Here is a 13964-nt window from a genome sequence, read left to right on the forward strand (position 1 = left end):
TATAAGAGGGCTAACATTAATAAGTGGGACTATTTATAAGGGAGCAGTATTATTTACGAGGGGTCTATAACTGATAAGGGGGAACTATTACTGATATGGAGACTGCAGGGACTGCAGATCTCAATTCCCAACAGCGTTTTCAACAGTGAATCACTACCTAACTATAGGTGCTATCATGAAGACTGTGATTTCATTCTAAATATGAGATTCTCATCTTTAAAATGAATCTTAAACCATCAAGGTAGCCCCATACAACCCTGAGATATAGGGCTCTAAAGTGTCCCCATCCTCCTGTCTAAAAAAGCATCTTACGAACTGTAGTAGGAAGGGGAGGGGAGAAGAGGAGCCCTGCAGCCTGCACAGTGATGATGAATGATCATTATTATCTGTGCCTAACCTGTATGTGACTCCAGGAGGGGGTAGCAGGGATGTCAGTCCTTGTTATCCCTTCTCCTATCAATCAGAGAGCAGTCTAAACTTTCTCTGATTGCCACATACAGGTATAATGTAATTCTCCCCCCAGCCTTACTAGAGGGGTATTCTTATCTAATACCCTCTAAACATAACCAGAAAGTTTAATGGCGCTGTGACCCAGACATTTACTATTGTCCAGGTCGTAGTGCCAAAAAAAAGTCGCACCAGACACTTACACAATACATACATAAAGTCGTGAATAAAGTTTACATTTCACCCAATCCCTGTCCTGTCCATACCTGAGCTTTCTACAGTAAAATACGTCTCTAGCAATATCTGTTACACGCTAAAATAATAGTAATGGTCCAATTTAATTTGCATGCACAAAATGGGTTGGCGCATTTCTGCGATTTTGGCGTTTCTTTAACACCTGCCCCTGTAAATATATGTATGAATGCCTCACATCTTGCAGTTTTTTGGAAAGTACATTTTGTTTGCAGAAAGGGATTACTTGAGCAGCACTGTAGTGACAAATTTGAATTTTTGTGCAATTTTTGCTTGCAATCTTTGTTTGCTGCAAAGTTGCATGAAGGTGGTTGCATTTATGAATTATAAAATTGTGTTTTTATATACAGTATGCTGTGCAATCTGAAAAAAGTTAGATTTTGGTATCACAGTCACAGTTTGCTTGGTGCAGTAAAGATTTAACATATTAGTGAATAACAGCAAAATCTTGCCTGTCTTCTGTATTCGGGAGCCGTCACACAGAGTAAACACTCCGCTCATTCTAAATGTGATACGCGGGTATCACATTGAAAGCAATAGGTAAAAAAGCCTCCCATTGATTTCAATGGGGAGCGTGCTTATGTCGGCACCCATAGAAATCAATGGGATCTGTTTTAACGCCGCTCATTTTGAACGAGTTTACGTTCACAATGAGCAGAGCGTTTATTCCGTGTGAAGGCTCCCTTAGTGCGGCTTCCAACAGTCACGGCTTCCCCTGGCTTCCTGGCTCAAATGTATGGGCTGACTCCGGAGGTTGCTGCCACCACGAATCTGCCTGAAGAGAGGGCAGCCCACTTCTTTTTTCTGTGAGAGGCCATATGCCGCTCACGGAAAAAAAGTAGCCTGGCGGTCTCCATAGACCACCATTGTGAGGGGGCAGATTATGACATGGATTACGCGCCCCCTCTGTGCCCGTGTGAACTAGCCCTTAGGGTTCATTTGTTTTCCACGGTGTATAATCCCTACATTTTATAGGATGATACTTTTTTAACATTTCCAGCTTCAAAGCAGATTTTTGTTCCTTCCAGTTCTCTGCATGTGGTGAACTCTTATTTTTAGGAGGTTTGGTACATATAATTTTTTGTTTGGTTTCTGCTTTAGCAACTAATATACATTTATTTATATTTTATTTATAATATACATTTATTGGTTAATCCTGTTAAGACTAAAACCTGCTCCTAAGAGGACATTTTTTTCCCCTCTCTATTATTTTTATTCTTATGAAATGCTTAAAGGGTTAACAAACATCCCAAATGCTGTTTTGAATTATTAGAGTGGTGCAGTTTTGAAAGTGGGGTGATTTAAGGGGGGCTCTATTATATAGGCCTTTTTAAATCCTTTCAGAACTGAAGTGGTTCCTAAAAAATTAGGAAAATTGTCTTGTAAGGGTGCATTCACACTGAGTATACGCTGAGCTGATTCTGAACGTAAAGCACGTTCAGAATCAGCGCGTACAAAGCAGATCCCATTCATTTCAATGGGATCTGGCATATGAGCGCTCCCCATTGAAATGAATGGGCTGCTTTTTTCCCTATTGGTTTCAAAGTGATATGCGCATATCACATATCACATATGCGCATATCACCAATAGGGAAAAAAGCAGCCCATTCATTTCAATGGGGAGCTGTTACACTTGTAAGCCTTCTAACATCCAGAATGAATTAAAAGACAATAATAAGATGATGCCAATATAAAGCAGAGATATGGTAATAATATTAATAATAATAAAATAATATTTATTAATGTGTTTGGGTGGTATAACTATGTGTCTGAAAAGCAGAGAATTTCACATTTTGAAAATTGCTATTTTTTTTTCCAAATTTCCATCAAATTTCCTATTTTTTAAATAAATAAATACAAAAATATCGATTAGTGTTTACCACTAATATGAAGTACAGTGTGTGATTAAAAAAAAAAAAATCTCAAGATCACTTGTGTATATTAAAGCGTCTCTAAATGCTGGCCATTTAAAATGACACATGTTGGTTTTGAAAAATGAGGCCTGGTCCATAACGCACTTTTAGACTGTGCCCTAAAGGGGTTAAAGAGGCAGTAATGACTTTTGTAGTTTAGAAAATTTTCAAAATAATTATTGGTATAAAGCTTTGTGAAGTGGCTGGAATGAATTAATTATCTAATATTATAATTATTATACAGTAAAATATCTAATAATAAGATATATTTTATTATATTATATTACATTATATTATCTGATAATTATCTGATACTTTCAATGTCAGAAGAAGCTAACCAACTTGAAATATGATATTAGGTTATAATATATTTTCCTTGAGGATTGAAGGGATGATATTGAGAGTTATTTTATTTGTACATTGGCATTGAACGTGGTTTTACTTTCTTTTGCTCTTTATTTTCTATTTTATTTTGATTGGGCAAGGTTGACTGATCTACTTGTTGGTAGAATGGGTGTTGTAATAGTGAAAAGCTAGAAAACCCCAAATGTGCTCATCTGTGAAGACTTGTAGTGGTAGTCTGGCTCCTGTGGGGCCCCAAAAATCTTTCCAAAATAAAATATTCTCCTATTTGTGTTATTTTTTTTTTGTTAGAGCGTGGTGGTCAGCCTGCTCTGATCACACACTATTTGGTCTTGGTAATGGGCTGATTCATCATGATATCAAGAAAAAGTATATGGATATGCAGCTCACCATTCATATGCCAGTTCACGGTGCACGATCCATGCTTCTGGACGTCAAGAAGCCTGAGCCATACGTATTCACTTCAATAGAAAGGAGATCCACAACACTTGACTGTTACTTAAAAATTAACTTTTAATCCATCAGTTAAAATCAGTCAAAGAACATTTAAAGTGCAAAAGGCAGAAAATACAGAAACAAAATAAAAACATAGTGTTTAAAAACCGCTAGATCGAAACGTCCCTTAGTCATAGCTCTATGGGTATGCAGGTCAATACTGAGAATACTTCGCTTTTTAATGTGGTTACACCCACAAGTTGCCCGGTCACGTGATCTAGTTAGACCAATCATGGCCTGTATTTCTTTTTTATCAATGGGAAACTCATCCCTCCAATTCATACATTCAAACTTATCATGATTTATCATGACTTGGCAACAGAAAACAAACCATGAAAAATTCACAGTTTTTGAGCAAGTCTGTATTTTTGTGCATAAATTACAACGTTTTAGTTCCTACACCCAACATGCTACTTTTCTCAAAAGAGGCTTGGTGGGGTTTGGGCCATTGGTCCTGTTCAATTTATTATCCTTTATGCTAGTTTACTGGTACACATGGTGCCAGAATAGGAATATGCACTCCAGAATATGTAACTAATTTATAATAAAGCGTGCACCCTTCATAAATTAGGCAGAAGTTTCTGTGTTTTTTTTAAGCAAAATTCCTTAATTTTTATTGCTTTGGAACAATGATAAATGGAAAACATATGAGTAGCATCCACGTGCTGACCTTTGATAAGGAAATCAATATGAAATCCATATATGTTAAGGTATATTCATCTGCCCTGTCCCTTTAAGCTAGAAATATAAGTTTTCCTTTTTGAAATACTAGTTCTCTAAATTGTTGTTCTCTAAAGTTGTCTGTGACCCATGGACCCATTTAGCTGAATCAGAGTAATAAAGTGTCTGGAATAAAATTGATAAGCGGGTGATTAAATATGATTAGGAGCAAATACTGCTGGGCAGTGGGAAAAATATAATATGGAATAAACCTTGATATAACACACGGTTGGGTGACTAATATGCACCGGATCAACCTCATTCGGTGGGAACAGTAGTCAGAATATTCATTTCCATGATAGGGAAATGAATATACATTTATACATATACTTTATATGTGTATACATTCTTTCCAATAACTTAAGCTAGGTCAGCTTGACCATCGTCCATACTAAAGCAGACTATTTGCAGACATACTGCTGCACCCTATAATAAACCAGACCATAATAAAGTCATAAACTTCTATTAATACAGTTCAGATAAAAATTACCAGTAGCGAATCATTGGGACTTTGCCTTGTCACGTAACACGATGATTTCAGCTAAATTACTTCATGTGGTGTGATGGGAATTTACCTATTTCCAAAAATTGTCATTGGATATTAAAATTGCTTATTCAGATGTACGCCCACTTCTTTGGGTATAAGAAGAGATGATTTGTTCAATAAAGTATGCTTTTGCTCAGATTCAACTTGTTTCTGTGTCATTGCATCACTGACGCTCCGGAGTGTGACGTAATTTGGAATCCACCCAATATACCTATTGGTCTGACTTAAGGACCCCCTTGTCACCTTGATTTCCAAGGACCCATAGACATAAAGGGTGTGGGGAGGGGATTAATCTACCCAAAAAAGACCACAGTGGTGCATGTCTTTTTGCACCGATTAATGATGTGTGAAAAAAAGAATGTCTTCATATGCTTGTTAAAATCGATGGAACTGTGTGCTGTCCACGGAGAACATGCACAGTTGTAGTATTTATGTTGAACACCTTAATTTTATTTTATTCAAACACCTTGACTAGCATTACCTAAAACAGTATACAGGTTTTTACATTATTCCTAAATTAAATTTCAAAAATCCTACAAAGAAAACCCTGATATTTGTGAACTAATAAAAGTATAAAGTAGAAATTCAGTAGTATCCAAACTGAACTATGTATTTTTCATTTCCTTATTTTTCAGCACACCGATATGGACCATGACCTCCTTTTAAATGTGATCACGTGGGTTGGAATCCTACTTTCTCTAGTTTGTCTTCTGATATGTATTTTTACATTCTGCTTTTTCCGTGGCCTCCAAAGTGACCGTAATACAATCCATAAAAATCTTTGTATTAGTCTGTTTGTGGCAGAGCTGCTGTTTTTAATTGGAATCAACCGCACTGATCAGCCGGTAAGTTTTTTTTTTTTCTAAAACTTTGACATTAGTGCTAAATAGTACAATTATTAAATGGATATGGACAAATTAACCACCAACTTACAGAGAACCTTGTGTCAAGCTCTTCAAGGGGTCAGAAGTGACATTTCCAGTCCTCAAAACGGTTAGATTTTTTTTCCAATCCTCCATTACTTCTACCATATAAGATCTGCAGTGTACGTTGGGATTCCTCCCAATACCTCCATTTGCTCCTTCCCTGACCTGTCACGCCTTACGCTCAGAAAGCCACGATCAGAAAGCCACCTTGTGACTACTCCGTCACTGCCAACAAAATTCTCCATGGCACACTAGGTTCACCTGAAATTTTTCAGACCTCTAGCCAGCAAATAATCCCCTCTTTTACACTTCAGAAAAGTTTGATTACTTAATGTATTTTGTTCTCTCTTGGTTCCCTGATGCTATTATATGCTTAGTAATTCTGCACCTCTATTGTATGCTATTGTTTTACATTTTACATTTATAGTAGGCTGGTTGTAGCCGTGATTATTAAGTAAATTTAATCCCCATTGTTACTTATCTGTTGTATCTTCCATGAATTTTTGCCATCACTTTTATCAAGAAAATTTAATTATTTACAGTGATCATAATGAAAGTGAAGCTGCTTCTCATTTACATTGTGTTTAGCAGGACTTGCTCCCTTGCCAGCCACCACCATCACTTACTTCCTGGATGTTTGCTCAGTCTCAGCAGGGAGTCTAGCTAGAGATTTGAAAACAAACAAACAAACAAAAAAAAAAAACAGTTTACCGCCCTCTACTATACTAAAGTACTGGGTAATTTACATGTGGACAAGGAATCCAGAAATAAGTCATGCTGAATATAAAACCATATTAAACCTAAATTTTGTTGAAAAACTATATAAATGTGTAACCCCTGTGATCAGAAGAACTAGGAAAGCAAATTTTAATATGTTTATGCCAATCCTATAAATTAAAAATATATTGTTTCTGGTAAAAGCAGCAAAATTTACAATTTATTTTTTTTACATTTTATGCCATTCTTCGACTTCTAGCGAAAAAAAAAAAATATTCAACTTATTTAACCCCTTAAGGACGCAGGGTAGTTGTTTCAAATATGAAGTCTTTTACTTTATGTGAGGATAGCGTCATAATGCATTTACCTATCCAGGTGATTCCAAGATTGTTTTTTGTGACAACTTCTACTTTATGTTGGTGGAAAATTTTGGTCATTATACTTTGTGTTTGTTTGTTTAAAAAAGGGACAATATACTGAAAATTTCATAAAACTATCAATTTTGAAAGTTTCTGTTATTCTTGTACAAACACAGACAGTCCTATCACACAAAATTCTTCCTAATTAACATTTCCCATATGTCTACTTTATATTGGCATTGTTTCTTCAATGTCCTTTTACTTTTCTAGGATGTTAGAAGGTTTATAACTTTAAATCACTGAAGGGAAAATTATCCCGAAATAGATACAACAAAAGATATATTTAAAACGTCACCTTTATTAATATGCTTGATAAAAAAAATTGCAAAAGGTAAAAACAAATACAGGACCGGTATCCCAGGCAGAGGAATCGCCAGATACAAAAATGTGTGCATATATATTTCATGCAACACTAGGTAAATCTTAAAGAAGTGGGGCAAAAAAGGGACAGATACTTACAGATGTAGTCCCTAGAAACTAGTACCCTCACTCCCTAAGAATCATGGGAAGAATATACTAATCTGTCTCCCAAGATGTAAACAGGGAGACAGTGCCTCTGTTATGCTGCCCTCTATAGCAAGCACCCTGAACAACATGCCCAACTCCCCAGAAGTCTTTACTGCATAATGCGAGGTTATAACCAAATCAATTTCTCAGCTACGGACGGCACCGTTTCTGTCTCTTTGGACTTCATCAGCGCAGCCTAGAGAGAATTGATTTGGTTTAAGTGAGAGGCTGAGAGACCAGATTATGGGGACATCTATCCTTAGACGTCTATCCTTAGGGAGAGACCACCTTCTCAGGTGTGTGGAGACTTATACAGCCATAGTTGCTCCACTGCAAGGGAACATGGGAAGAATATGCAAATCTGTCTCCCAAGATGTAAACAGGGAGACAGTGCCTCTGTTATGCTGCCCTCTATAGCAAGCACCCTGAACATCATGCCCGACTTCCCAGAAGTCTTTACTGCATAATGCGAGTAACCTCTCCCTAAGGATAGACGTTATCCCCATAATCTGGTCTCTCAACCTCTCACTTAAACCAAATCAATTCTCTCTAGGCTGCGCTGATGAAGTCCAAAGAGACGGAAACGCTGCCGTCCATAGCTGAGAAATTGATTTGGTTCTAACCTCGCATTATGCAGTGAAGACTTCTGGGAAGTCGGGCATTATGTTTAGGGTGCTTGCTATGGAGGGCAGCATAACAGAGGCACTGTCTCCCTATTTACATCTTGGGAGACCGATTTGCATATTCTTCCCATGTTCCCTTGCAGTGGAGCAACTATGGCTGTATAAGTCTCCACACACCTGAGAAGGTGGTCTCTCCCTAAGGATAGACGTTATCCCCATAATCTGGTCCCTAAGAATCATACATAGTATGCCAGGATATTAGTGGTACTGAAATGTAATTGTCACTTGGAGATCTGACAGTAGTAACAACAAGTGGGTGCCTCCCCCACCCCCACCAAAAGGGATAGGAAGCGGGAGTGCAATACCACGGTAAGATCTCAGAGCTTCAGACCATAATCCCCAGATATACATATAGCTCCTGCAAACTTAACCCTATGCTTTTCATCTTAGATTGAGAATCATCAGGGGCATTAAGATTGTGTACAGTGCATTACCAGCAGTAAAAACTGCCTTTTACCTGACAGTAGGATGCACTGACTGCCGGCAGGACCTCTCCACAGACAGCGGTGAAGCGTCCTGTTATTGCCGGATATTTAAACCAGTGGCCACGCCCCCTGATACCTTGCTGAGCCAATCATGCTCAGTATATGTAAATACTCTTAGCCCCCAATCAACATCACACCTCCCCCAGACATATCTCCGTTACTCGGCTATAGTTGGATCAGTCAGCGTACGTCCCCCACGTGCATGCGTGCCTAGTACACCAGCATTGGAATCTACCCTGCCGTGTCAGAATACATAATGACACAATGCGCAGGCGCATGGACTTAGAGAAAATCACCTCTCTGCACACTTTCGTAGTGATGCCCATATCAACTCTAACTGAGCATCTTATGATAAGGCAGCCTCATTCTTAATCAGGTAAGTAGGGAGATCAGACTCCTGAGATCAAACTGAGGGACAGCTAGCTATATGTAAGATCGATATAATCAATCCATAGCCCCATAAACTGTCCAACTCTCTTAAACTAAAATCACTACTTAACCTATTAAGTACCAACTACCTAAAGCCTACAATGCTTTTACACTTGCGGGGGGAGTCATGGAAGCCAAGGAATCACATATATTCAGGGTCAAATCCATATACTGGTATGTCGAACAATGGGGATAACTATCACAGATTTTGTTATATGTCAACAGGATACCACTGTGACCACTCTGAAGTCTATGAGAGTAAAAATAGCTCTAAATAGACAGATGTCCAACATGTGGAGTTATTATAGGATAAGTATACAGTCATGGCCAAAAGTTTTGAGAATGATACAAATATTAATTTTTACAAAGTCTACTGCTTCAGTTTTTCTAATGGCAATTTGCATATACTCCAGAATGTTATAAAGAGTGATCAGCTTAACAGCAATTACTTGCAAAGTCAATATTTGCCTAGAAAGTGAACTTTATCCCCCAAAAGACATTTCAACATCATTGCAGCCCTGCCTTAAAAGGACCAGCTGACATTGTTTCAGTGATTGCTCCATTAACACAGGTGTGGGTGTTGATGAGGACAGGGCTGGAGATTAATCTGTCATGATTAAGTAAGAATGACACCACTGGACACTTTAAAAGGAGGCTGGTGCTTGGCATCATTGATTCTCTTCTGTTAACCATGGTTATCTCTAAAGAAACACGTGCAGTCATCATTGCACTGCACAAAAATGGCCTAACAGGGAAGAGTATCACAGCTAGAAAGATTGCACCTCAGTCAACAATCTATCGCATCATCAAGAACTTCAAGGAGAGAGGTTCCATTGTTGGCAAAAAGGCTCCAGGGCGCCCAAGAAAGACCAGCAAGCGCCAGGACCATCTCTTAAAAGTGTTTCAGCTGCGGGATCGTGCTACCAGCAGTGCAGAGCTTGCTCAGGAATAGCAGCAAGCAGGTGTGAGTGCATCTGCACGCACTGTGAGGCGGAGACTCTTGGAGCAAGGTCTCAAGGAGGGCAGTAAAGAAGCCACTTCTCTCCAGAAAAAACATCAGGGACAGACTGATATTCTGCAAAAGGTACAGGGAATGGACTGCTGAGGACTGGGGTAAAGTCATTTTCTCTGATGAATCCCCTTTTCGATTGTTTGGGACATCTGGAAAACAGCTTATTCGGAGAAGACGAGGTGAGCACTACCACCAGTCTTGTCTCATGCCAACTGTAAAGCATCCTGAAACCATTTATGTGTGGGGTTGCTTCTCAGCCAAGGGAATCGGCTCTCTCACAGTCTTGCCTAAAAACACAGCCATGAATAAAGAATGGTACCAGAATGTCCTCCAAGATCAACTTCTTCCAACCGTCCAAGAGCAGTTTGGCGATCAACAATGCCTTTTCCAGCATGATGGAGCACCTTGCCATAAAGCAAAGGTGATAACTAAATGGCTCAGGGAACAAAACATAGAGATTTTGGGTCCATGGCCTGGAACCTCCCCAGATCTTAATCCCATTGAGAACTTGTGGTCAATCATCAAGAGACTGGTGGACAAACAAAAACCTACAAATTCTGACAAAATGCAAGCATTGATTGTGCAAGAATGGACTGCTATCAGTCAGGATTTGGTCCAGAAGTTGATTGAGAGCATGCCAGGGAGAATTGCGGAGGTCCTGAAGAAGAAGGGTCAACATTGCAAATATTGACTTGCTGCATTAACTCATTCTAACTGTCAATATAAGCTTTTGTTACTCATAATATGATTGCAATTATATTTCTGTATGTGATAAAAACATCTGACAAACACACATAAAAACCAGAGGGCAGCAGATCATGTGAAAATAGAATATTTGTGTCATTCTCAAAACTTTTGGCCATGACTGTATACTTAAATAATCTAAAGAGAAAGACTCAGTAGAGGAAGGGAAATGGGAAACAAAGTAACATCTCCCCAAGTGCATAAGACTTTTAGTGTAGCAAATAGGTAGAGGGACAAAAAAGAAAGAGAAACACATTTGTTTTTAGATGAAACAGGAGAAGTCAAGATGTTCATTTAACCCTCTAGGAGACATAGTGTCCAACCTATAAATCCATTATGGCTCTTTCTGTAAAATGAGACAATTCCAGTCCCCTCCCCTAACGGGTGGCCTCACAACCTCAATCACCTGGACTTTCAACCCTGTCACCATCCCTGCATGACAACTCACGAAATGTCTCGCAACTGGTGTGTCCTTCTCATTCAGGACATCACAAATGTGGTCCCTGACCCTTCTTCTCATTATTATGGTCTGTAGCTCTGAGATCTTACCGTGGTATTGCACTCCCGCTTCCTATCCCTGTTGGTGTGGCGATAGGCCAGCCGCCTTTGGGGGGTGGGGGGAGGCACCCACTTGTTGTTACTATTGTCAGATCTCTGAGTGACAATTACATTTCAGTACCACTAATATCCTGGCATACTATGTATGATTCTTTAGGGAGTGAAGGTACTAGTGTATAGGGAAGAAGGCCCTGAGCGCCGAAACGCGCGTCGGGGACGTGTGGGCACACTCCTTTGGGTTACTACATGTTGTGATACTATGGGTAAGTTTGCCGGTTTACAACTCCAGTTATGGCACTATGATTTGTAGTGAGATGTGAACCTACAGCTGGGGCTTACGGTATATTACTCACTTCCAGTCTATGACTGTTACTTTAGTTCAGGAGTTGTTGGGACCATTGTGCTTAACTATTTGATGTATACTGTGTTAACACTTAAGATACTGCAGTGTTGTTGTGTTCCCCTGTACAATAGTCTGTCTTTTAATACACTTGGTATATTAATAGCTATATTCTAGCTGTTTCTTTGCTTTATATACTTCAACTATACATGGTATTGTGTATTTTGGATGATTCTGGTGCCACTGTGCATAGTACTCCATTAGGAGGAGCTGTTGTATTTCTTTACATGCTTCTTTGTATATCATTGACATCACTGCTTGTCAGTATTTACAGTCTCAATCATTGAGCTTTTCTCTATGTAAATCTACATTTAGTACTTCTGTCTTCTACATCAGTATACATCATACTTATGTACTAGTTTATTCCTCCCTAATAACCAAATATTTGTTGTATATGTGCATTCTCTTGTGTCGCACAACTTCTGGCATATTTACGTAGGCGATTTTGCCCATTGAGTTACCTGTGTGCTCACTGTCATCTGATGGCATTTGGTTACCAGTCACCCCCTTTTTTAACTATTTATCTGTGTCTTTGTTGTTGTTTAATAAAAATTTTCAATTTTGTATATATATATCCTTGGTTCGCTTTTTTGTTTCTTTGTCTATAACTGAAATCAGGATTCTATGCTTGGACCCTACCATGAGGAATATATGATGAACTTACATTTTTGTTTCCCCTGTTTACCATGCTTGTGTATATAGTGTATAAGGACTACATCTGTAAGTATCTGTCCCTTTTTTGCCCCACTTCTTTAAGATTTACCTAGTGTTGCATGAAATATATATGCACACTTTTTTGTATCTGGCGATTCCTCTGCCTGGGATGCGGGTCCTGTATTTGTTTTTACCTTTTTCAATTTTTTATCAAGCATATTAATAAAGGTGAAGTTTTAAATATATCTTTTGTTGTATCTGTTCCAGGATAATTTTCTCTTCAGTGATTTGTATTAATAGGATAGTACCAATTATCAGTTCTTCAGTGAATGTATGGCTTATAACTTTAGAAGCAAATTGTCAGATTTTCAAGAAAATTTCAAGATTTTGTTTTCTAGGGACCTATTTAGTTGTGAAGTGACTTTGAGGGGCCTATATAATAGAAAACTCCCATAAATGACCCCATTTTTGAAACTGTAGTCTTCAAACTATTCAAAATTGTATATAGGAACTTTACTAACCCTTTAGTTGTTCCACAGGAATTAATGCAAAATGGAGGTGAAATTTCCAAATGTCACTTTTTTATGCATATTTTCCATTTTAAACCACATTTTTCTGTAAAAAGAAGGGGTTAACAGCAATACATACCATAATATTTATTTCTCTGATTCTGCAGTTTGTAGAATAGAAATATCCCATATGTGGCCCTACTGTGCAACGTGACTCAATACGTGTCCTCAAAGTCAAAGAGCACCTTTAGGGATTTCGGCAGCAACTTCATTAGGATAGTTTTTAGACACCATGTTGCACTTACAGAGCCCTAGAAGTACCACAACAGTGGGAAACCCCCACAAGTGACCCCATTTTGGAAACTGCACCCCTCAAAGAATTTATCAGGGGGTGTAGTGAGTATTAGTATCCCAGACGTGAATGCACAGCGGATGGTGAAGAGGGAATACGTAAGCTGTGCGGAGGACAATGGGAACACCAAATTCCCTACTATGTCCCAGTAGCTCCTATGATTGGGGGGGGGTCACTTCTATTGTATTTTCTCTTGTAAGCTGCAAAACTGGTCTGTACCCTGACATACGCTCGTACTGCTTATATATTCCCCTCCTGACGCATTTGGTGATTTGGTTTTTTTTTTTGTCTTCACATTATTCAAGCTATATTTTTTATTTTTGTGGTGACCTGGCCATATGAGTGTTTGCATTTTTCCGGGATATGATGCATTTTGCAATCACACCATTTTTGGGTGCCTATAACTTATTGACTATTTTTTATTAACTCTTTTTTGGTGGATAAAAAAACAAATAAATCAATTCTGGCATTGTATTTTACCTTTCAAATGTTTTTCCACACGGCGTACAGCATAAGTATCATGTGACCTTTATTCTGCGGGTCAGTATGGTTACGGTGATACCTCATTTATAGGATTTTTTTATGCGTTAGTAATTTTGCAGAACAAAAACCCATTTGGGGACATAAATCAATGTTTTTTGCATCGCCATTTTCTGAGATGCGTAACATTTTTATTTTTTGGTTGACAGAGTTGGTTGGGGGCTTATTTTTTGCGGGACAAACTGTGCTTTTTATTGGTACTGGTTTGGTGTACATATGACTTTTTGATCACTTTTTATAGCATATTTTTTAAGGTGAGATGGCAAAAAATTATTATTTTCCGCAGTTTTTT

At 38.4% G+C, this 13964-nt stretch overlaps 1 protein-coding gene across 1 annotated transcript in view; it reads left to right on the top strand.

Annotated features, from left to right (window-relative positions):
- ADGRL3 (adhesion G protein-coupled receptor L3) overlaps positions 1–13964 on the top strand; it is an 877296-nt gene that overhangs the window by 570482 nt on the left and 292850 nt on the right. Inside the window, exon 17 of the mRNA XM_075282777.1 lies at positions 5373–5582. Coding sequence (XP_075138878.1) covers positions 5373–5582 — 210 coding nt within the window. The remainder of the gene's footprint in view (positions 1–5372; positions 5583–13964) is intronic.

This window comes from Leptodactylus fuscus, chromosome 1, assembly GCF_031893055.1.
Source record: "Leptodactylus fuscus isolate aLepFus1 chromosome 1, aLepFus1.hap2, whole genome shotgun sequence".
Lineage (NCBI taxonomy): Eukaryota > Metazoa > Chordata > Amphibia > Anura > Leptodactylidae > Leptodactylus > Leptodactylus fuscus.